Source organism: Phyllostomus hastatus, unplaced genomic scaffold (genome assembly GCF_019186645.2).
Source record: "Phyllostomus hastatus isolate PE091 unplaced genomic scaffold, TTU_PhHast_1.1 phas_contig_210, whole genome shotgun sequence".
Classification (NCBI taxonomy): Eukaryota; Metazoa; Chordata; class Mammalia; order Chiroptera; family Phyllostomidae; genus Phyllostomus; species Phyllostomus hastatus.
This window is the reverse complement of record NW_025333737.1, coordinates 25285000-25309865: the sequence shown is the minus strand read 5'-3', so window position 1 is coordinate 25309865 and position 24866 is coordinate 25285000. Positions and strand designations below refer to the sequence as shown.

Below are 24866 nucleotides of genomic sequence, written 5' to 3'. Positions count from 1 at the left end.
GCTTTATAGTTCACAGAGTACTTTCACAAACCTTCTCCTGTCTAATCCTCCCCCTAGCCCTTTGATGAGGAGCCGACATGCCCATTTTATAGAACCAGACACTGCAGCTTGGGGAAGGGGGGAGTGCTGGGGTGGCCTCAGATCGCAGGGCCCAGAAGTGGTCCCAGGTCCCCAGCCTCTGTCCGGACACCCCTCCCCAGCAGTACCCCTTCTCAGAGGAGCGTAGCGGGCCCAGGACTTCTCCGGGCCAGGCCCCCACCCGTGGGGCAGCCGTGTGACCAGGCTCCCTGCCCTGTTACCCAGGAGCAGTGAGAAGACCGCTCCCTACCCTCCCCTCCTGCAGACAGTGGGGGTGGGGTGGCTGGGAAGAAGTAAGGGGACAGAAGTGGCTGCTGCATGGGCACACTGGACAGAAAGGGCTGGGGAGGGGGCCCCCGCTGGCTGCCCTTGGCCTTGGGCCCAGTAGAGAAGTGGAAGGGACCGGCAGTTCCTGGAACACGAGCCCATTGATGGGGCACCCAGGGCCAGCTGTTGCCATGTTCTCATCTGCTTGCGGCAAAAACACAAACCAGCAAACAACACAGTGAGGTTTTCATGAAGCTAGAACTGTGCCCCCATGTGTGTTTTCAACTGTGGGTGCACATGCGCACACACACGTGTTTAAAAGGGCCTTTCCTTGGACACTTCCTTTCAAGGTCCTTAACTCAGCAACATGAAAAACTGGTGACCACTGTCAGATCCTAAGTCGTTTTTGTAAAAATAGCAGTGACCTGAGAAAGTGAAAGACTGGGAACTGCAGAGCCCGCTCCTAGCTCCTAGTCCTCCAGGGGCGCCTGGCAGGGAAGGGGTTGTTTTTAGCCAAGGGGTGATATCCGAGTAGCTGGAAAAATCCGGGGGAAGAAGGGGTGAGGTTCCCGCCCCCCAGCCCCGGAGCCCAGGCATCCCCAGGAAACCTGAGCAGAAGGAACTCGGAGGAACCTTCCTGGGGATTTGGAGACAGGCCTCAGGGCCCAGTCTCTGAACCGCACACCCTCAGCCTCTTCTCTGGCACGGGGCCAGGAGGAAATGTTCCCTCACACTTCCCTCTGCCTTCCCCAGAGCCCTCAAGGCTGGTTCCAAAATAGCCCGGGCCCTAGAGGAGACGTCATAGGTCAGGCTGCGCCCCCCCGCCTCAGTTAGAACACGTTGGTGCTGCCAACGCCAAATATAGAGGGCCACGGGACACCGAGGGGGAACGGGCCTGCGGTGCCCCACTGGCTTCTCGGTGCCTAACCCCGCCCCCACCCCTTCTGACCACCGCCTGAACCCGGTGGCTGGGAGGCCAGCGCCTCTTGACCTGGCCGCACCCCTGTCCCAGCCAACGGGCCGTGATGCAGCTGGATGCTGGCCGGTGGGAGCCTGGCGACACCCCGTCCTTCTGGAGGTCTCAGAGCACTTTTATAGGCGTCCGTTTCCTCGGGATGCCCCAGAGATCGGGAGCAGAAGGCGCCTTCCAGGTGGAACCACTCTTGCCCTCTGTTCTTCCCAGCAAGACCCAGGCCCTAAACCTGGCGTGTGGGAGGCGGCGAGGAGGGCAGGCAGCCAGGCCTAACCCCAATAACTGCTGGTTGAATCGAATTGCAAATAATGAGTCCTGATTGCCAAGGTCGCCTCCACCCTCCACTCCCAGGAATTAAAAGTCAAAGGGCAGAGCTGCTGACGCAAATGTCAGGGGAGACGCGTTGCTTTGGAACGGCTGGGATCTTTTTCCCCCGGGCTCTGCCAGCCACCGGAGGTCGCCAGCCTCCAGTGCCCTGGACACGGAGGTGCCCCCCAGGCTGGTCCCCAACACACACTTGGGAAAGGGGGCTCCACTCCCTCTTCCTCCTCCCGGTTCCCAGATCAACAGAAACCCCTTTGAAATGGCGTTGCCAGTACCTGGGGGCGGGGATCAGCCGCTCAGCGGGTGGTGAGACCTCCTTTCTCCCTTCCCCAAAAAAGGGAGTTAGAATCCTCTGCCCGCCCCGCCAGCGGGTAGCTTGGCTGTGTACAACCCGCCGTGTCCCCCTAGGTCTACCCCAAGGCAGGCACTGTCGGGGCAGCCGCACCGAGGTCTGTGCACCAGTGGTGCCCCCCAGCGGCCAGTGGGGGACTTGAACTTGGGCCGGGGTACTGGCTGCTGCGGATCCAATCCTGTGGCCTTGCCTCCCAGAGCCAGGTTTGGGGATTTGATTTTGGTAAGATGGTTGTTGGCAGCTGGAGGTACTTTTTTATGTGCTGAATTTTCCTAATTGAACTGGATCCTGGCCTCCACGTCCCACTAGTAGCAAATCAACTTCAACAGGTCTAAGAATGCACTCGTCGTCTTCTCGCCCTGAACCTGCTCCGCCTCTAGACTTCCCCATTTCTATTAATAGCGCCCCCTCCCAACCCCTCCGCTCCAAGCCTGTGAGTCATCAACTCCTGCCCACACTGTCGTGGGTGCCTGGTCCTGCTCCTTCTTGCTCTGCAGGTCACCCTCCCGTCGCTTTCCTTGGTACTCACTGCCACTGCCCCAGTCAGCTGGTTTCTCACCTGAGCTACTGCTGTCCTCAGCAGTGCCTCTGGGTCAGACCTGGGTGCTTGAAGGGCCCCCTCCACTTACTGGCTGTGTGACCTTGGGCAAGTTAATTAACTTCTCTGAGCTCAGCTTCCTCAGCTGTAAAATGAGGATCATAGTTACAGCCCCTGGCTCACAGAGCATTGCATGAACTAAATGGATGTAAAAGCTGTGTCACACAGGACTCCGTGCGTGTGGATTATTAGAAATCCTCCCGCCCATGCCCTCCATCTCACGGACTGGGGATGAGGCCCGGAGAGCTAGCATGAGAGCTCACAGCCGGCACCAGGTTCCAGGTGTCTTGACAACGTGCTCCAGAGCATGGGAGGCGGAAGTTCCTGGAGCTGAAGCTCCTCCCCCACTGCCCCATCATCACGTTCTAGAACCCAGAACCCAAGGCCGCCTCCTAGTTCACCAGGCCCATCCCCCTGCCTCCTGCGGCCGGTAAGTCAGGGTGAACGTAGAGGTCACTCAGCCACTGGACACATCTGGGAGGAGACAACTGCCGGTCACATCCAGTGGCCGTGAGTCAGGGCGACCCACCTGCAAGGTGATGACGGAAGAAGTTCAGCACGTTGGCCGGGCACCGCCGCCCGCTTCAGGCCTGCTGGGCACGCAGGGGCGGGGCCACACGTCAGATGTCCAAAAAGGGCAGGCCCCTCCTCTCGCAACAGCCCCACCCTCACTCACGTCCCTCTGCCAGAGCGCCGGACCCACCACCAGGCCCCCCCGGCCTTGCGTGGGGGTCAGGGGGCTGAGGGCCGTTGACTCAGCGGCTTTCCTCCCGGGCCTGTGCTCGCTGTAAGCAATGTTCTCCACAGTGACTCGGTGAATGAGCACCTGGTGTCCAGGGGCAGGTGGGAGGCTTGCTCTAGGAAGAGATTTTCAAAGGGGACGTTTCCCCACAAGAGGCAGCAGCAAGAAAGGCAGATAATCCAGGTCCGTGGACCCCTGTTTTCTAAGACAGCCATTCTCAAATAGGGACAGTTTGATCCCGAGGACATTCCGCGGCACCTGGAGACATTTTTGGTTGTTAAAACTGGGGTGAGGGGTATGGGTGTCCTATCGGCATTTAGTGGGCGGGGGGGCGGGCGCTGAGGATGTCGCTCAATATTCTCCACGCACAGCACAGGCTACACGAACCCCGGTAATGCCCAGGTGAAGAAACCCCGGTCTGGGAGCCATCCGCCCAGGGGAACCCCTGCCTCACAGCTGCCTGAAGGATCGAGGGCAGGGATGCCTGTGGAGAACTCTGGACTGGGTCTAGCTCGTGCTCCAGCTGGCAAGGGACCTTTCTCGCCTGGGGCCTCTTCTTGGCCTGACGCACCTCGCTGGTGGGCGGAGGTGGAGCAGGCCCTTACTGTGACCACCACGTGAGAGTTTCTGAGTTGATCTAGGTGTTTCTGCCCCACCCAGCCTGGGGCAGTTTCCCGGAATGGTCAGCTACTCGCTCATCAACCTTTTCAACAAAGGAGAAGCAGGCCCTGCAGGGAGAAGCCCACCCTCCAGGGAGGTGCTTTCTGTGGGGAGCCGGGAGCTCCCTGTATGGGCTCCAACAGGCCTCCCCACCACTCAGCTGCCCTTCACCCCTTCCACTGCATCTGTGGGGCAGGGACACTGAGGACTGGAGACAAGCTCAAGGTCTCCGCACAGAAGGCTGCAGCTGGCGGGCGGGTTTGTCTGGCAGCAGCCCTGCCCAGAGGTGGGAGAGAGCCGGCCGAGACCACCTCTGGGGGTGGTGGGGGGCTGGCGACAAGCCTTCCCAGCCGCTCAGCTCAGCAGGCACCTGGTGCTCCTTCAGCCTCAACAACTGTGGGCTCAAGTGTCTTCTCTCTGAAAATCGTCCCAAGCAAGTCACCGCCTTCCCCTGGGACGGGGGAGATCAGAATCCCCACCCCCTGCCCCTGCCCCAGCCCCAGCTCTGCTCGGCCGGCTCACCCAACTCACTTGTAATTATAGATCATTGGATTATGGTCGTGGGCGGGTGGAAGGGTCAGGCCAGTGGACGAGGTGGGACCTCAGAGCCCTGGGTTGGCGCGGCGTGTGGGGGTCTGGGGGATTACAGTCATGGCTCCCTCTGTGGGTCTCAGTTTCAGGCACCTGTTTAATGGGGGACACCACCACCTCCCAGAGCTCAGCGATGGGGTCAGACTGGGGTGGGGGCAGGGCTTCTGTCTGTGTCTGGAAACCCAGTCTGGACAAGCCCAGACATGCAGCTGCTTCTGGAAAAAGGCAGCGGCAGTGGGGGAAGGGCCGGAGCTGACTGAGTGCAATCTGAAGGACCCAGTGAAAGGCCTACACCAGACTTGGAGAGATGGAGGACAGACTGATGGCTGCCAGTGGGAGGGGGTCCAGGACTCTGTGGAAAGGTGAGGGGATTCAGTACAAATTGGTGCCCTGGCTGGCATGGCTCAGTGGATTGAGTGCTGGCCTGTAAACTAAAAAGTCACAAGTTCGATTCCCAGTCAGGGCACGTGCCTGGGTTGCGGGCCAGGTCCCCACTTGGGGGTGTGTGTGAGGCAACCCGATGTTTCTCTCTGCCTTCCCCTCTCTGAAAGTCAGTAAAATCTGTGTTTAAAAAGAACAAATTGGTAAATAGTCACAGGGAGGTGAGAACAGCACAGAGAATATAGTCAGGAACCCTAACAGCTGTATGATGTCAGGTGGGTACTGGACTCATGGGGGGGGTCACTTCATAGGCTATGTAATGTCCAACCGCCATACCATACACCTGAAACTAATGTGAAGTAATATTAAATATAAAGTGTGAAGTCATTTTAATTAAAACACATAGAAACAATAATAATAAGAGGGACTGAGTGTCCAGGTAGGGCTGCCCCCTTCCGTGAGAGCCTCTTCATACGAGAAACATGTCTGTCTGTCTTGATCGGAAGTTTCTTCCAGACAGGACACGTGCGGTTGTACCTTTTCTTCTCGAGCGTAGCTCTGCTGCGGGGGCTGAGGGCACCGAGCCGGCACGCCTCCCTCTGGGCCTCCCTGCTCCCCCTCTTCCCCCCTCCCCAGGGGTGCTCAGGGGCTGGGCTGTCCCGCCTCAAACCGCCTTCTCCTGGGGGGGGGGGGCTCACCTGCTCAGGGAGCCAGTGGCGCCGGGGCCTGGTGGGTTTCCCGCCCTGGGCGTGACCTCATCAACTCTCCAAGCCTTGACACAGGGTGTGCTAGACCTGCTCCCTGGCGTCCTGTCGCCCTCGCCACCGTAACACAGGAGAACGCTCACATTCGCCTGTTTTCTTCTTCCAGTGACCCGGGCCCAGGGAAAGGAAGCGTTCCGTGGTTTGATGCCCATCCCGGGGACTCCGGCGGGAGGACGTCGGGAAGTTTGCTGGTGCTGGTGCTGGTGCGGAGGGCCGCCCGGCAGCGTGGCGGGTGCGCTTTCGTTCGTTCGCTGTTTTCTGGGCCAGGCCTCGTGCTTTGCACTTTGATACCAGAGAAACAAGGTATTTGCAACTTCCAACAGCCCTGCTGTGCATTCGGGAAAGGGAGATGGGGGAGTGAAGACATGCAAAAATAACGTGCTGGGCCCATCATGGCCTCAGAGGAACTCAGTTCTCACTTTATAATTGAAGTAACGACACAGCACTAAACGTGTCCGAGCCTGAGATCATTTGTTCGAGTTGCCATTCCGAACAACACCCTTGCTGGGTCCCCACCCTGGTCTCCCAGGGCTCTTCTGGTGTCAGGATCAGCGAGGGGAAGAACGAACGTGAACTCCAGACAGACCCTCCTTAAACAGCACTGCCAGGGGCTGCACAGAACCCGCGCCGGTGCCAACACGGTTTGCGGCGTTCCTTCGGCACACTCAGCTCCTGCCGTCATCACCATGCCGTGCCGTGAGCTCTTGAAAATATATTCAGCACGTATTTGCTGAGACGAGCACACCTAAGTGTCATAAAGTGTGTATATATATATACAGCCCCATGTAATGAACAGTTTAAACTGAGGTAGCACCAAATCTGAAATCTAACACTCAGCAGATCTAGTATTCGGTAGTTTAAAGGGGTAAAACCATCAATCTGAAACATTGCCAATAAACAAATCCCATCACGTGACCCCCACGTGCCATGAAAGCGGGGCCCAGGTGTGTGTCTCGCTCACCGTAACCGACGCAGTGCCGGATCTGGCAGGTGTTTGGTGAATATCTGTAAATGGGATGAATGAGAAAAGGGAGACTTGGGTGGGGAGAAGCTTCTATAAGGAGCGGTCTTGAACTTGGAAAAAAAACAGACTTCATGTTGGCTACGAGGGTACATCCACTTTGAAAAAACCCACTGAGCTTTTGCCGCCCCTGGGACTTCCGGTTCACCTTCTGTTTGAAATTCTTTCTGCTCATTTTATTTCAAGGCACCAAAATTCTCTTCCGAGTGTCTCAGGAGAACTAATTCTGACAAAAGTTTAGCCGGTGCTGCCATTCATTAGGTTAAGAATTCCTGTCTAAGGATTCGGGCCCTGGCTGCCGTGGCTCGGTGGATTGAGCGCGGGCTGCGAACCAAAGCATTGCAGGTTCGATTCCCAGTCAGGGCACATGCCTGGGTTGCAGGCAATGGCCCCCAGCAACCGCACATTGATGTTTAAAAAAAGGATTCGGCAAGATCAGCGTGGCTGAGCTCATACTATGTTTCACAGCAGAAAAATTACTTCCGACCCATCCAGTGTGGCTACGTCGGTTGGGGGGTCATCCCAAAAAGCAAAAGGTCGCTAGTGAGATTCCTGGTCAGGGCACGTGCCTAGGTTGCGGGTTAGGTCCCCCTGGTCGGGGCACATACGAGGCAACCGATCAATGTTTCTCTCCCTCTTTCTCTCTAAAAATAAAATCTTAAAAACAAATTCCAAGTGTTACACTGAAGCAGCATCTCCTAACTGAATATGCAGCTATTTTGTGCACCCAAGGCGTGAGCCCATCATCCGAAGTCTGGGCCCAGGCCCTGAGAGAGGCCAGACAGCCGGGCTGTGGCTCTCCCAAGGTTCCTCGCAAGGACCGCTGTCCCTTGTCATCCCTCTGGCTCCCATGCAGCTTTCCGGTCACAAACCTTCTGATGTCCCCATCCCCACACCAAGCTTCTCTTCCAGGCCCTCCCCTTCCTCCACAGCTTCACACTGGCACTCCAGGCTGGGGAGGCGGGGCCTGTAGCTTTTTGCACAGGAGGCTGGGCAGGGATGAACCTCTGAATGGTGTGTGGGTGGTGGGGCGTCTCCCTGTGCCCACGGAATGAGGGGCAGGAGCTGTGTGCAGGGCCTGTCGGCCGGAGTCGGAGAAGCTACATCCACCCGAGGGCCCAGGAACAGTCCTGAGCCCTCCTGGGCCCTGAGCTCCCCAGGCTGGAGGACGGCAAATGCTGCTGTGCGCCGCCCTCTTCTCCAGGCCCGTGTGTGTGTTCGCAGGCGGGGACCTCCATGCGCTGACCACAGGGCCCCCCCTGTCTACAGCACCTGAAGGCCAGGGCAAGGCAGCAAGGGTCCCTAACTCTGTGGTCTGCCGGGCTCCCTGCCCACCCGGTTGGCCTCAACACTGCCCCACCCCCAACAAGTTGGCCAGCCTCATCTCCCTCCTTGGGACCCTCAGTGGTCCCATTACCGTGTTAGCATCTCACCCGCTCCCTTACCCATCAAGAGAATCCAGCAGCTTCTTGCAAGGAACTCTGGTGACGAGGGTGGGCTAACAAGCTGTCATCACCACTCTTTGCTTCTAACGTTTAGAATCACGGGGTGGTGACGCATCCTAGAACTCAGCTAATCCAACTTGCCATTTTACAGAACAGAAAACTGAGGGCCAGAGAGATGACAACCTAAAGCCCGTGGCTCCTTGGAGCAGCTTGGGACAGGGGTCTGAGTGCCCTGGCCGGAGGCCAGGTGTCTGGACGCCCTGGGGCCCAGCAGCCCCTCCAGGATGAGCTGCGGCGGCAGTGCGTGGGCGAGGAGACTGGAGGGTGGGCTTGGACTTAGAGATTTATTCCAGTCACATCGACTCTCTCCCTCTAACCCTCACCCCCTCCTTTTTCCTTTTCAGCAGCAGTTACAAAAGCCAGGAAATAAACGTGGATTGATGGCCTATAAAGGGCTTAGTTAGTGCTGTGACCTGCTGAGTTATGTAACTCCTGTATTATCGGACCTGGAGACGAAGTTTCTATTGAAGCAACTCACCGAGCTGATCTGCGACACTTCCTTTCGCCTCCTTCAGAGGTGGGTGGCGAAGGAGTTCCTCTGCAGCTTCAAAGACCAGAAACAGGGGTGGAGACGCTTTCAGAAGTTCCCTCCTTCTTTAATCCCTGGGGCTGGTGTTTCTCTCACTCCCATCAACCCCTGCTTACCGCAGCCTCCAGACCACCCGCCTTCCTCCCGGGTCCCTGGGCTACAGGCTGCCTTGCTGAGGCCGCTGAAGAAAGTCGCTTTGCCTGCTCCTGGTGAGTGAAGGAGTGAGGACTCAGGGCTCCGAGGTGGCCTAGTAGAAAAACCACGGATCCAAGAGTCAGGAGTTCTAGTCCGCCCTCAGCTGCTGAACAGCCGCTCTGGGCCTCCACGTGCTTGTCGGTCAAGTGTACTAGTTCACCCTCTCTGTGCAGGGAGACCAACGATAGGCACCCTGCTTGATGTGGTTTGGCCGGTCCTTGAGCGGGGTGTCGGCCCAGGGAGGATGAAGGGGAGGCCGGAGGGGCTGGCAGAGGGGCCGGCTGACTTCTGGCGTTAATACCGACATGTCGCCACCTTGTGTTCAAAAGGGAGCAGAGCCCAGCTTCTCCTGAGCAAGGCTGCTTTCCAAGCAAGTTCCCTTCCTGGTCCCCCTCCTCTGCTCTACTCTGGGAAGAGGTGGTCTTGGGAGGCTGAGGATCTCCCTAACTGTCACCTCTCAGCCCTTCTCTTCTTTCCCCAAGTGACAACACAAGGGCCCTATGGAGACGCTCTCTCAAGGCCCAGCCGACACCCTAAAGCTGCCTTTTGGTGACTTTTTCCCAGGTTCAAGTTCGAAAAGGACACCCAAGGGAACTGCAGGACCAAAAAACTCAGTCCCTCCTCCTAGTGAAGATGCGTTCCTCCCATTCACGGCAGGGGAGGACGGGTTGCCTCAGGGACAAACTTGAGCTTCAGATGAAGCAGCTGGCTTGTGCCACGTGGTTCAAGCTACATACACTCCCTCCACTAAGGGTCTGGCTGGGCTACTAGTTCCTACAAGCCAAACTGCAGGGACACAGCTAAGCCACCCCCAGAGAAGAGACTTGGGTTTTGAGATGTTGACTTTGGGCTCTCATCACAGGCTCTTTGGAAGAGAGGGCTGTCGGCTTGAGGCCCCAGAAACACAGCCTCAATACGGGCTCGGTAAGAGCTCAGCTGGGCAGATCCCAGGACTGGCCTGGCCTCTGCATCGGCCAAGGCTGCCTGGGAGCGTCTGCACGACTTCAGCTCATCGCCAGCCAGCCAGGCTCCTCCAGGAAGGGCAAATGCTTGCGATGCCGCTAAGCGTCAATATTGGAGTCTTTTCTGGTAAGACACACGCCCAACTTTTGCTCCTTGTTCCTTCCTTACTGCTCCAGGTACGCTCTCCAAAATAGAGACACAAGTTGCCTGCAAAAGCCTGTTTCCACAGAAGTGTAATAGGCTAGAATGCAGCAAAAGGCAAGCAGGTAAAACTTCACTCTAGGATCAGTCACATCTGGTCTGGGCTAGCCCAAGGTAGGGAAAGCAAGCTTGATGGGAAAGGACAATAGGAAATCGGCCCTGGCTGGTGTGGCTCAGTGGAGTGAGCGCCAGCCTGCAAACCAAAGGGTCGCCAGTCCTATCCCAGTCAGGGCACAGGCCTGGGTTTCGGGCCAGTTCCCCAGTAGAGGGTGCGTGTGAGTCCACACATCGATGCTTCTCTCCCAGTCTTTTCCCCTGCCTTCCCCTCTCTAAAAATAATAATTTCTTTTTTAAAGAAATTGAGCCCTCATGGGGAGGAGGTGCAAATATTTGTTTACTGTTGAGGAGTACATTATATAGTTTAATCTTTCCAATAATCCTGCAAATGTCCTCATTATCACAGTACTCCTAAGGAAGAAATTCCGAGTTTTTGAAAAAACTGCTCCATTCTCTCTGGGAGTCTTTGCACCTAGGATGTCCTGTGTCAACCTTAACAGACAGGGGTTTGTATTCTCGCTCGGGCAGAGTAATGCTGAGCTTTTTAATCACATAGGAAGCAAATAACCCTCCTTGCCGCCATTCCTCACCCTGCTGTGCACCTGTTAATGTTTTATTTAGTTCTGTATGTCTGTTCTCTACTCGTTTATTTAATACACAGTGACTGGGAGGTTAATTGTCATAAAGCATTATGGGAAACAGATACTGAATTAATGTGTTTTGGTGGCATCTGAAATTGTCAAGCTTACTATTTACATGCTTCACTGTGCCCTCGGGGCGCCTGCGCACAAGTCTGATGAGCTCTTGGATGCAAAAGAGAATGTGGGTTTCCTCCCGTGTTTAATGTTCACGGAACACTCCTTTTTCTTCAGTTGGAGTGGGCTGGGCAACAGAGAAAGGTATTCCTAGAAAGGTCGCATAGAACCAAGGTACCTCTGTTTCCTAGCATATTCTTGACATAAGAATATGCTGTATTAAATAATCACGGACAGTTTTTCTGTCCCGTCCCCCCCCCCCCCGCCATTACAAAATATCCACAGCAGACACAGTCCCAGTACCACGCGGCCAACCACTGCTTACACTGCACCGCCCAGCACTCAATCACTACTCACCCCTCGTGTGTCTCCCTCCTCATCCTCTCGAGGGGGTCTTACTCATGCTCAGGCACCTGACACCTGGGAACCTCCAGAGCTTGCTGCTGAGCGCCTGCTAGGGGTCAGGCGGTGTGCTGGGTGCTGTCACATAATTACTTCACTCAGCCACCCCAAGAACGCTGGGGGGGGGGGGGAGTCACTCTCTTTGTACAGTGAGGAAACAGTAATTTAAGTGACTAGTGCAGGGTCACAAAATTAGGTAACAGTAGACCCCAGATTCAAACCCAGGTTTCTCACTTGAGATCTAAAAGTATCCAGTACGTCCGTAGTAGCCTCTAGTGTTGAGGTGATCTGGCTATTCCCCACTCGCTCCAGTGAGGACCTTGGGCCTTTACTGGACCTGTTTACAGGGGTCGGGCCACCTCCTACGACCTGGCCTCTAGATCCCCTGTGGATGGTAAAGCACTCCAAAGGGCTGCTTGCCGATTGCCTTGGAATTTATGGAGTAAACACCTTGAGAAACTGTGAGATGGCACGTAAACACAAACTGGTCATGGTAACAAGTAAAGGGTTACAGCTTTTGTAGGTTAAGTGGGGGCAGACTGGCTTCCTCACCCAGGTGTCTGGGCAGCTAGGGGAAGCAGCGTTCCCACAGCCTTGGAGGGGCCTGATAACCAGTGTTCTCAAAGCCTTGAGACTGGGTCCGAGAAACCATTCCCATAACATGAAGTGGGCTCGCATGCGTGGAATTGTGTTACGTAACGTTCTGGCAGTTTTCCGGCTTTGTTCCCCTCTAGTACTTAAACAGGGAGGGACTCCCTGCTGGGGGCGACGACAACGGGAGACGCGCAAGGGGACAGGTGCCACGATGGGTGCCGCGCTGGGGAGCAGGGGCCATGACACGAGAAATGCAGATACACACGCAGCTCGCATGTGTGGCTTGTCCACTGTGAACAAAGGCACGCCCCACATTCCAACGGCTCCGTGAGTATTTTTCCATCTGCACGAATACCGTGAGGCCTGTCTGGCCCTGAAGGGTGGCAACGCAGCTTTCTTCTATGAAAAAACCACTTTACCAAGTGAATGGGAGACAAAATATTCTCTTTAAGCTTTTACTGCAGCAGCAGGCTCAAAGCGCCCTAAGCTTCAATTACTCGTGAATCAAAAACGAAAGAGCACTGCCTGGGCCTGGGGTGAGCCTGCGGACAGGTCCCCATGTGCTGGTAACGAGGAGCTGAGAATGAACGAAGCTTTGTGCTCCTGAAAAACCAGACGTCTGTGAATCCAGCTGCAGGGCTCTCCAGCTCCCAGTGTAAGACTCAGATCACTGGGGTAACCGTTTTCCAGGTACACAACGGACAGCCCTTAGACAGAGGGAGAAGGAAGTAAGTCTGTTCTGGGAACTAGCTCCGGGGTGCTTCCGGCCACACTCCCCGCTCCTGGCCAAGCTGAGAACGGTGGGTTTTCCATAAAGTTGCTGGCCCCCCTGAGCTGGGGCTGGTTGGTGCACCTCTCCTTTGAGGCCTCACATCAAATCGTATTTAACTTTTTTTCCTGTGGATGGGAGCCAGTGTTCCGCTTGGACATAAAAGCAAGGAGCTAAACGATCTGGCTCCTTTTCCTACTGTGTCATTCTGACATCCCACCCGCCAGATACCTGGGCCTCCTGGGGGACTGGGCTCCCCTGGGTCTGCAAGCAGGTGTGGGTGGGTCCACACATACAACACACTCATGCAAACTAGAGCCAGGATCACGGGACCAGAGGGGATTAGAGTGAAGATTTTTCTTAGATCACCTGGATAAGCCACTACCTTTAACACATGAGAAAACTAAGGTCCAAAGATGTTAAGTAGCATTCTTCAACCATAGCCACATATCACGGCATGGGACACTTCACAGATGCCTGGGTTCAGACCCGAGAGAATCCAACTCAGCAGGTAGGTCTGGGGTGGAGTCTGACGCCTGCCTGGGTGATTCAGGGCACTATGACCCTGTCTAGGGTCACTGCAGGGGCAGAGCCCGTGTGGGTCTACAGCCTTCTTTGCCACACCACCACCACCACCACCACCACCGTGCCTGCAAAGGAACTGACTTTAAAACCGAATGGCCACGACCGGATATGAAAGGCATTCTGTCAAGTTCCCTAACTATAAAACCTCTTCTAACGAAATGGCCACTGAGGAAGATGAAGTTCATGCCTTCTGTGATGGCCAGGGCTCCCAAACCCACACTGCCCAGGAGGGCGCTGGGGGGCGGGGGGTGAGGAAGGGCTGGGGTCGAGGACTTCGGCTGTATCTCTCCCTAAGGTGTGGAAGATTCACCACGGGGTGGGACTGCAGGCAGTTCCAGTGACAAGACAGCATCTGTCCTGTTCCCCCCACAAAATTAAAACAGGCATTTCCTGTCCTGTGCTGCTGCTCCAGGTCTCACTGGAGACCGGGCGGATGAGGAAGATGACTGAACGGGGCTGGAAAGAATTAATCAGCCTCCAAAACAATGGCTTGGCAGGTCCCAGAGGCTTAAGGGGCAGTTAGGCAAGGTCAGGAGTGAGCCTGGCTATTATTGTATTCTAGAGCATCCAACCTCACTAGATAGATGGCTGTGTCTTTGTCTAGCAAACTGTCCTATTAACATGCCAATCAGAGCGACTTTTACTGTCACGTCAGGAACTCGCATCTCTCGTAAACAAAATGCACCGGTTTAGTCTAAGCAGCACTGCGCTGAATGTGGACTCACGCTGTGCCACCGCATGATTCGTTGTATAATCGCCCTTCCTTCCACAGTCTCTCCCGAGCACACGGACCGCAAACGAGCGCACCGTCTCGTTCGCATCTGCACTGCAGCCCGACTCTCGTCATCGGTGATCTGGCAAGGGGCGTGCCCCGCCACCTCGTGTGGGTTCCCCCTCAGCACACCCACACTGCTGGAGAGCCCTGCTGTCTATCATTCATGTCTTATGTGAATGTGTGAACCGAGCAGACATGTTCTTCCTGTGTTCTCACCGGCTCACGCGCAGCTAGTGCCAAACGGGGGTGGCCCCTCTGAAATGACATGTGCAATCGAAGATGATGGACTTTCAAATAAAAACCAGGTTCAGACTCCTGGGAAAGGCAAAACAACAAACAAAATACACCAGACCTCATACATGTTTCATATACATATTTATATATATTTCATGTACAAAGTTACATTCCGAACCCCAGGGATTCCATAATAGAAATAAATACTGAAATAACTACATCGCTAGACGAGCCTTCCGCTCAGAGAAATGAAGCCTCAGCCTCTAAAGGACAGCAAGTAGGACACTCGAACCCATTTTTCAGATTATAGAGGCAAGTAAAATTCTGGATAAAATATCTATGACAAAAAACCAAATTCAGAACATAAAATGGTTAAAATATAGTCAAATATTGAGAAATGTACGACAATAATAAAAACTTAATTTTTTAAAGAGAAAGAAATAAAAATACGTTTTGTGTTCTAAAACAGCATAGCCCTGACCCTGGCCTGTGTGGCTCAGTTGGCTGGAGCATCATCCCATAACCGAGAGGTTTCGGTTTTGACCCCTGGCCTGGGCGTACATGGGAGGCAACCAATCGATGCTTCTCTCTCACATCGATGTTTCTCTCTCTCTGTTCCTCTCTCTCTAAAAGCAATAAAAAAATGTCCTTGGGTGAGAGGATTTAAAAAAAATAGCATAACCCTGTTAGAAAAGCATTTACGATTTCCACCTTTAATTCTCTCTACTCTTCCCATGTTACAAACTGGGACCAATGAGTCCCTCTCTCAACATGATCGACTCGGAAGAGCCCTAAACCTGGCTGAGTCCTTTGGTAACGGTCATAATACTCACAAGGAAATAAATATTCAGTTCCACAGCATTTGCAAGACACACGTTCTTTAGGACAGTTAATATTATAAGACAATTGTTTTGCTTTGTTTTGTTTCTAAGGCAGCCATTGTTAAAGGGTCTATTCTCTAATATAGGAAGATCTTTACAAGAAATGAACGCAACAACAACTGAATGTATTTTAACCTTTTCTATGCACACACACAATTTGGAAAAGTTATGTGCTGCATATTTTGTGCTCAAAACCTTTTATACTCTCAATAAGCTGCAGCTATTAAGGTATTAATTTCTACTTAAAAAATTTGGATCTACAAGAATTAGAGAAAAACACTCAAAACTGGGTTTCTAGAGAACATCCTCCCTTTGCCTCACAGGCAGTCTGACTTGCACTTAACCTGTCAGGCCGCTGTGCGTGGCCCTGCAGTTCGGTGGGGGTCGACCGCGGGCATTCCCGCGGCCCAACCGCAGACCGGACCGTGCGTAACTGAAGGAGAACCCTCGGGCGGCCCTCGTTTCTTCCACAGAGTGCACTTCCCTTCTTTTCTGCCCTTGACGTGCAAGCTCCAGGCAGGTTACACAACCACTGTTCTGCTTGCAAGACGCTTACATTTTGGCATTTTATTCCGCGGGTTACCACCTTGAACAAAGGGAACGTTGCAGGAATATAAACCTATTATTGGGGGGAAGGGGGAAATAAAGCAATCCGTAGAAAATATTTAACTGAAATGACAAACATGAGGACAAGCCCTTAAAACACACTGTACAGGCATTTTTGTACTCTCTCTAGACCCTGGAGTTAATTAACAGGGCCAGATAATCTGACAGTTTTATAGATAAAATATCTACACACTCATATGCCTTAAATTGAAGCCACTAAATTTAAAAGAACAATTATAATCATTGTAACATGTTTGTTTGCATTTCTCATCTTTAAATCCTGATTTCCTAACTTACATTCGGTCACACAAACTGTAAAAGACTCAACAGCAAGTGGGGTGTGGCTCTAGGGTCCACGTTCCCCAACACTTCGCTCTCTCTTCTTCGTGAATTTCTACAACGTTCCCCAAACATGCTCAAGGATGTGGGTTTTTAAAGGTACTGCCAAAATAACAGGCTGAAGCTGAAATACAAACACAGCCTGAATGGGATGGAAAAGTGGCCTAAGTTTTGGTGCTCTGCCTGAAGAAAAGTACGCACCTCAAGCAAAAAAATCACCCTTTCAACGCCACTTTCACCACGCAGCTGTTTCTTCTAGCCTCTGACCTGGCCGCAGTTTTACTGCGCACACGACGTGCTTGCAGACACACGTGCCCAGTGGATCTGAAGGCCTCCTCCGGCTCTTTAAATCTCATGTGTTTCATAATCTAGCAGAATCACGTATATGCTTAGAAGACACGGGTGCACTTCCACAAACACCCTCACGGCAGTCCAGGGAAGAGTCCCTGGAACTTCAGAACGCCTGGACAGGCGAGCCCCGGGCCTGCTTTCTTCTCTTTCAAATAGTCCTTCTGATGAGGGGTCTTATCCAATGGGTTTACATTTTTAAAATAGCACTTAAATTTGTATTTAGCTTTGCTTAAAGTAATGAAAAAAACATGGTAAATCACACATTTTCAAGAAGCGTGAGAGGGAAAAAACGGCAGCATGACGGTTCCTTAAGAACTCACTGCACAAGGAAGTGTCAGACCCAGGCTGCAGCTCTGAACGGGCACCGGGAGGGAAGGGATGTCGCAGGGACTGTTACTCCACGGAGTCTCGGCTTTGTCGTCTTACCCTTCACAGTTCTCCTCTTCAAAGACGGCATGTTAATCTTGCAGGGGCGCAAAAGCTCAAGTGTGTCATTTACATACAAAGAACCAAGTGCAGGCTGTCCTGCAGCTGTACACAGAACAAGAGGAAACACCGTCTGTAACCGAGTCCCGCGTTCCCTCCACTGGCCGCGCCCCCCCACCACTACAGCTTCACTCCTATGAACTGGTAACGGCAGCCCAAGAACAATTAGTAAACAGGTAAATTTTTTTACATGAAAAAACGCATCCAACCACTACGATGTGCTGGTACAACAAATCCAAAACACAATTTCTTTTAAAAATCCTCCCACTGCTGACGCCTGTCTTCTAAGCCTTGTAAGTATAAACCTTTCGGACGTGTTAGTATGAAAATGAGTGAAACTAACTAGTCTCAAAAAAAATCAGAATATTCAGAGAAGCAGGCCTCATAAACTTTAGAGCTCTATTAAGTCAGAAATAGGAAACATTTATTTAAATAGTGTAGTCTTCATTTCTTTAATATAAAACCCCCCAAATCTGATGAAAACAAAGTTTTTATATACCATATTAACAAGATTTGTCAGGTTTGAAAGTGAAAGTTAAAGCAATTTACAGTTAGCGTTTAGCCCTCTCGGGACACTTAGATAAATCCCGATAATCCACCCAATGTTAGTTTGTGTCAATTTTATAGTACATTGAGGGGAACTTGACTATTGTACTTAATGGTACAGTTTCATTTACCAAGTATTTCCATTAATTCCGTTATTAGTGATAGCTAAAAAGTGACCCCATCAAATGAAGTGAGTGACATTAGTTGTGGCAGAATAAACCACATCCGGATTGCTTTTTGTAAGTCACCAGTTTGCAGACAGTAAACATTCTTTGATTTGTTCATAATATACTGAAATTGCCAATAACACTGGTGCAGTAAAACAGCTAGTCCTGGTATTGTTACAGTAAGACAGATTCTGTACAGTTAACAGGGAAAAAATGCTCATGTTGTGTGGTGAAACTCGTTTCACAAGGAGAGCATTAAATGAAGAGGACAAGGGGAAGAAACCATGCAGAAGAGGCGGCTTCCCGGCTCCGCCTGGGTCCACGGGCTCACTCACTGCCATACATCACTTGCCACACTATCAAGTGACTCCTTTCCGCTCTGGCAACAGAAGGTTCAAGCGGAAGATCCTCTCCCAGAAGTTCTGATTCTCCGCCTTCGTCACCTGGGGGATGATAAGGAGCCTGAGGTTAGGGTGAGCAGGCAATACGCAGGCTGATGCACGTCAGGTGGGTGCATGGACCCGCGCACCCAGCCTGTCTGACTCCCCTCGCAGACAGCACGTGAAGAGAGGTGCCATGACCAAACTCTTCACTGCCTGACTTCTGAGGAGGTTAATTCACTTTTCAGACGACACCTGAAACAGTGAGTTCACTATACTATGTTGGAGACTCATCCCAACATGCCTGCATACTGAAGATCAAAGAAATGGGAGCTGCCCTGGCTGGAGTGACTCAGTGGATTGAGTGTCGGCCTGTGAACCACAGGGTTGCAGGTTAGATTCCTAGGCTATGGCACATGCCTGGGTGGTGGGCCAGGTCCCCAGTAGGGGGCAGGGGAGAAGCAACCACACACTAATGTTTCTCTTCCTCTCCTTCTTCCTCCCTTCCCCTCTTTAAAAATAAATAAGTAAAACCTTAAAAACAAAAACAAAAACAAATGGGAGCTAAGAAGGCGAAGCTATCCAATTCTGTCTTTATCCAAAATGGACAGTCTACTCTTGTCTACTGCCAACTAAGAACTGCGACTAGATAGCATTATAAATGTGAAAGCGTGGGACAGACCCCACACACCAGCTAAACCTGAACAATCCCTGCTTGCTGTCGGTGACACTGAAGTTCCCCAGTCCAAGAGACCGACACAAGCACAGGGACACTCATCATCTCCCCGCAGCACTAGGAGATGGCAGATTCATCACATAACATACTGCTTTTCCCATGGTTTTCAAGTTCAGGATGGGCAACAAACTAACAGTGTATGGTGGGGATGAAGAGATGAGGCCGAAGTACAAACAGGCTAGGGTTCCTTCCAGGAGTAGCTGAGTGAATTGGCAAATGAGGCCCCAATCAAAGGCGTGGCGAGGCCCACGCCAGCATGCCAGACTTCTCGCTACAAGTGCGCATCAGTCGGTTTTGTTGCTGCAGAACTGGGTTATTCTGACACAACCCAGTGACAACTCATCTAGTGGGACAGATTCTTCAGCAGAGTATCTACCAACTTGTGTAACAAAGGGCAAAGCTATAACACTGATGTAGAAGAATTCTGTAACGTGTCTCACCTGAATTTCAGCTGAGCAAACAAGAAAACACTGATACTGTCAACTAGAAACAGTGAAAAAGATGAGCATTTCTTTCTGCAGGCCAAACCCTCCCTTACCCACCCCCCCAGTGGCCTTTCCGGGGCGACGCCCCACTGTGGAGAGGAGCATGCTGTAAAGGCTCAAGGAAAAATCTAGTTTCTGAACTGAACTATAATCAGGTAGTTAGAATGGAAAAAATTAAGTTTGCTTTTTCAATTTTTTAAAACTACAATGATAATGACGTTAATTGGCTGAGACAAAAGATTTTTGGCATTTGTTTTTGAGCTGTTTTTATTCTGAAGGTTCTGTTTTTAAAATTACTGTTTCAAGTAGACAGTTCCAATTATGATGGATGCAAAGAGGCCCAGTCTAAGACGCATCATTATTAAAAAGCCAAATGTTAAAGATAAAGAGAGACTCTTAAAAGCAAAAGAAAAGAAATTAGTTACCAGACAGTTGCCAGGTGGGAGGGGGAGGGGGAGAACCAGTGAAGAGGTGAGGGGACTGAGTACCAATAGGTAGTCACTGAATAGCCGTGGGGAGGTCAAGTACAGCGGATGTCGGAAATGGAGCAGCCAAAGAACTTATACTCATGACCCATGGACATGAACAATGGTGGGGGGCCTGCCTGAGGGACTGGGGGGTGCTGGGTGGAGGGGGGCAAAGGGGGGAAAAGTTAGGGCAAATGTAACAGCACAATCAATAACATATAATTTAAAAAAGAAAAAGAAAAAGAAATAAAATTACCCTATTTCCTAAGGCCTCTACATCCTTAATTAATTCATTAAATATATGGAACTGTTGCCCTAACCAGTGTGGCTCAGTTGGTTGGACATCACTCTGCAAAGCAAAAGGTCGCCAGATCGATTCCCAGTCAGGGCATATGCCTGAGCGGTAGGTTCGGTCCCCAGCTGGGGCGCATATAAGAGGCAACAGATTGATGTTTCTCTTTCACATTGATGTTTCTCTCCCTCTCTTTCTCCCTCCTTATTCCTCTATCTGAAAATAAGTAAATAAAAATCTTAAAAAAAAAAAAAAGAATTGGCCCTGGCTGGTATAGCTCAGTGGATTGAGCACGGGCTGAGAACCAAAGGGTCACCAGTTCGCTTCCCAGTCAGGGCACATGCCTGGGTTGTGGGCCAGGTCCTCAGTGGGGGCCACATGAGAGACAACCACACACTGATGTTTCTCTCCCTCTCTCTCTCCCTCCTTTCCCCTCTCTCTAAAACTAAATAAATATTAAAAAAAAGAAGATACCTTTTAAAAAATGTTAGATTGTTGGGATGCGTTTCTCATTGGTAATATATTATGGGAAATGAAAAAGGAAAAGAAACCAAAAAGATCAAATTGAAATTTAAAAAATATACTACTGAAATTTACTTAAGCTCAGACAAATCTGTTTTTCAGGCTGGATTACGTAGAGACACTGACAAACCTGATAAAGTAATTTTTATGCTATTCCCAGAATTCACAATGTTAAAAGATTTTTGTGGAAATGGAAGAACTACAAAGATATTTTATTAACCTAAAGTACTTTGTATGGTCCCCACTGCCACGCCACAGCTCACAGAGAGCTCCAGCAGCCGCCCCGGCTGAATGAAGTCCCTCTTTAAAGAGGAATTCCGCACCGATCGTCAATTACTTAAAACACGTTTCTCGGAGCATGCAGTTGGTGAGGGGCCGTGACTGGGCTGACCCTTCCCCACTCCTGCCCCTTCGTACGCTTCCCTCAGCCACGCACTCTCCCCTCGGGAGAGGGACTCGTGTCCCTAGTCTTGTCTCTCCAATCCACCTGCCACACACATCTGATCACACTGCTCTTCTGTTAAGGCTTCCAACAGTTTTCCTTTGCTTTAAAGATAAAAATACAAAGTACTTAATGAGGTATATAAAGGCCTTCTATAATGCAGCCGCCCTCCTGTCTGGATTTATCTTTGGTCAAATCTGCACTTGCTTCTACTCCAAACTCTAGTCATGTTAAACGCTTTTCTTTAATTAAGGTGGCTTCACATTTCCAAACTTTTGGTCAAGCTATTTTCTTACCTTAGAATGCCAATCTCCCCAGGACCCCCATTCCATTCCCTAACCCAATTCTTTCTTTCTTTCTTTTTTTCTTTTTAAATCCTCACCAGGGATATTTTTCCATTGCTTTTTGGAGACAGAGTAAGGGAGAAACATCGATGTTAGAAGGAAGCATCAACTGCCTCCCTCCTGTATGCACCCGGACAGGGGACTGAACCCACAGCCTAGGCATGTGCCCTGACTGGGAATTGAACCTACAACCTCTTTGCCACGGGAGGATATTCCAAACAATTGAGCCACACTGACCAGGGCACTAACCCAGTTCTTTAGACTAACATTATTCGGTGTTGAGTCACCTCGAGCATCACTTCTGACTTCCTTCCTCCCCTGTCCTTCTCCGTCAGGGCACCGCTCCCACTGCCGCTTACCAACACTATCTCCGCACTGTCCTCCAACTACCCGAGGGAGACTTTGGTCTCAAGATTAAGGCTGACAGGCACATAATTAATGTTGATTAAGGTGAGAAAATGAACACATGAAATCAATTTTGATACAAACAACACTTTATAAAGTATTTTTATTTCTCTGTTTTGCAGGTGAGAAAACTGAGGTTCTGGGAGGTAGAATGCCCAAGATCTTCTGACCTCATCACATGCTCTTCCCATGTAACGCAATATATGACCGAACCCTGCCATTTTCTAAAGCTGCTTCAAACAAAACAAATACATCTTAGTATAAAAACACTAAATAAATAAAGAAAGAAAAAAGAAAAGGAGGAAAAAAGATATATCGAGTCCTTTTCCAAGTAAGGAATTTAAAAAGAAAACCTCTTAGAAACCACTTATTAAAGCGGTTTCTTGTTTCCTCTGGGTGAAAACCCGAGTCGCGGAGCGCGGTGGAGACCAGAACCGCCAGCTTACCCATTCGGAAGTCGATGTAGCCCTCGCCTCCACTGATGACAAGCATAGACTTCAAGGGCGTCTGGCTGCCAGGCTCCTGTGCAGATGGCCCTGCTTTGTCACCTGTCAGATCTGTGCCACTAGGGCCACTTTGTGGGCTGACAACTTGACCTATTTATACAGGAACAAGTCAATATTACTTATCACTGACTGGGGTGGGGAGACTCATTTTTTTCTAAGTATTTTCAGAAAGTTGAACAAGAAGGTAAGCATATCCTCATACAACCAAAGTACTGGGGATGCTGGACGCCTCTGCATGATCAGAAAACATCTACAAAGGCCGTGAGAGCCCCATTTGAAAATCTAAATGAAGCCATTTTATACCAAAACAGACACGGGTCCAAATCCAGCACGGAACCCGTGTCCGGCCAGGCCGGTCTCAGCTGCCCGCTTCAGACTGTTACAGTCCGTGTGGTTTGAGCTGAGGGACAATGGAAAGGTCTCTCCCCTGGCCGGCTGCTTGTGCATTTGTGTAAGAGACTAAGGAAAGTCTTCACCTTGAGCCTTATGAGTTTGGGTATTCCTAATTGATATTTATTTTTCAAATCCATGGTTTTCCTCTCATATGGAAGAAAAGTATGCCTTATTTTTATTTTTAATTTAGATTATGCAAATAAAATTACCAGTAAATGTGTCATTTGTTTAAGTTCTAAGGTAGAATCCTGGAGCGTGAAATGGTGGGAGAGAAACCTTCAAATATCATTCACACTATAATCTCTAAAACATCCCTCTTAAAAAGCTCTGACTGCAGGGCATTTGTCTTTTCTTGCCGGAATCTACTGTCCTTCGGTCAAACCGCACAGACCACGCTTCTAGGACACACAGAACACAGCCCTATGAACACAGCCTGACACACTTTTAAAAATTAATTTACGCTCAAATTGGGTAGGACGGTTTGATGTATTCCCGTAGTGTCTCATTTGTGCATTACTCAATTATACTCTGGAGGAAACCAGGCCTGCCAGAGAAAACTGTGCGCAGGCTAGCCGGCTCTGCCACAGAAGCAGGAACACAGAAGTATGACAGTAAGGCCAGCCTGAACGGTTTAATCCTTAGGGCCAACTGGTCAACAATGTTGCCAAATCTACTTCTAGATTTATACCCAACAGGAAAGTCCTCCCCATGTCTACAGGAAGGTCTGCTGCAGTATTATTTTTAATATGGCGGGGGGGGGGTCTGAGAGGTCCATCAATAGAAGAATGGAACCCATTTATTCAGATATTGGAACACAGTTCACTGAATGTACTAGATTTTTATGTATAAATTGAACAAATCTCAAAAATGAGAAGGAAGTTGCCAAAGAATACTCATGTACCATAACATTTAAATAAATTCAAAAGCACAAAAATATTATACACTGTTTATAGAGACTATGTCAAATGTAGGAAAAGTAGAAAAACATGGGCAGGATAATGGTTCCAGATGGAGAAGGCAAGGCAGTGAAACTGGAGGGATATAAAGGAGACTCGGAGGGGACTCTTTGACACATTTTTTCTTTAAGAAAGCAAGAAAACACTATTACCAGCAGTTCCGTACTTGGGACTTTATCCTAAGGAAATAACTATACAAAATATACAAGATTTGTGCTTCAGGGAGCTCACTACCCCACTGCTAAGAATATGGAGTGGCCAGGTACCACGCGCCAGCCCTGCACTATGTACACTCATCACCTCATCTTTGGGACACCCTTGGGAAAATAAGTGTGATGGCTAATTTTATGTTGGCTAATTTTATGTTGGCAATTTGGCTATGCTATGGTGCCAAGATATTTGGTGAAGATATTGCCGTGAAGGTATGATTAACATTTAAATCAGTGGGCTTTGAGTCAAGCGGATTACTCTCCACACAGTGAGCAGGTCTCATCCTATCAGCTGTTGATCTTAAGAGGAAAACATAGCCCCACCAAGGAAGAGGGAGCTGTGCCTCCAGACTGCTTTTGCACCCGAGCTGCAATATTAACACTTTCCTGGGTCTCCAGTATGCCCGCCTGCCCTGCAGATTTTAAATAAGCCAGCCTTCACAGTCACACGAGCCAACTCCTTAAAATAAATAAATAAAAGCATCTCCCCTTACTCCTCCCTCACGTCTGTCCCTCTCCCTCCTCTCTGTCACCGCCCCCCGCCCCCACCATTGGTTCTGTTTCTCTGAAAAACCCTAACTAATACACTGAGAAACTACTACTTCCAATATTACACAGTTGTTTGGTGTGGCAACTAACTTGCCTCTTATGGGGGAAAAATTCAAAACAGGTCCTGATTACAGATGGTGAAGTAACATTATCTTAGTGTTCTCAACGGAGAGAACATTTTCATCAGACATCACCACGACCACCTTTCAGCTCTAGATGGTACTTTATCGTCCCCAAAGTACTTTCATTAGTGTTCACAACAAATGAGGTCGGCAGAGAGCAGATACCACGTCCACTTAAGGAACCGAGGAAATGAGCCTCAGAGGTTAAGTGACTTGTTCAAAGTAACAGGCAGGCAAGCAGTGCCGCGGAGGGCCCCGACGCCCAGGCTCTGACGCCCTGACGCTGGTGCAGGTGCAGGTGCAGGTGCACGTTCTCCGAGCCTCCCCGCACAAAGCCTTGGTGACAGGGGCTTCCTTCTCCCTTATT

At 50.7% G+C, this 24866-nt stretch overlaps 1 protein-coding gene across 11 annotated transcripts in view; it reads right to left on the bottom strand.

Moving 5' to 3' along the window:
• Nucleotides 1–14439: 14439 nt before the first annotated feature.
• SPAG9 (sperm associated antigen 9) overlaps nucleotides 14440–24866 on the bottom strand; it is a 117247-nt gene continuing 106820 nt past the window's right edge. For all 11 annotated transcript variants that reach the window (XM_045836638.1, XM_045836642.1, XM_045836639.1 and 8 more), the window contains 2 exons: nucleotides 22211–22360; nucleotides 14440–18134 (listed from right to left, as the gene is read on the bottom strand). In XM_045836638.1, coding sequence (XP_045692594.1) covers nucleotides 18019–18134; nucleotides 22211–22360 — 266 coding nt within the window. In that variant the 3' untranslated portion in view covers nucleotides 14440–18018. The remainder of the gene's footprint in view (nucleotides 18135–22210; nucleotides 22361–24866) is intronic.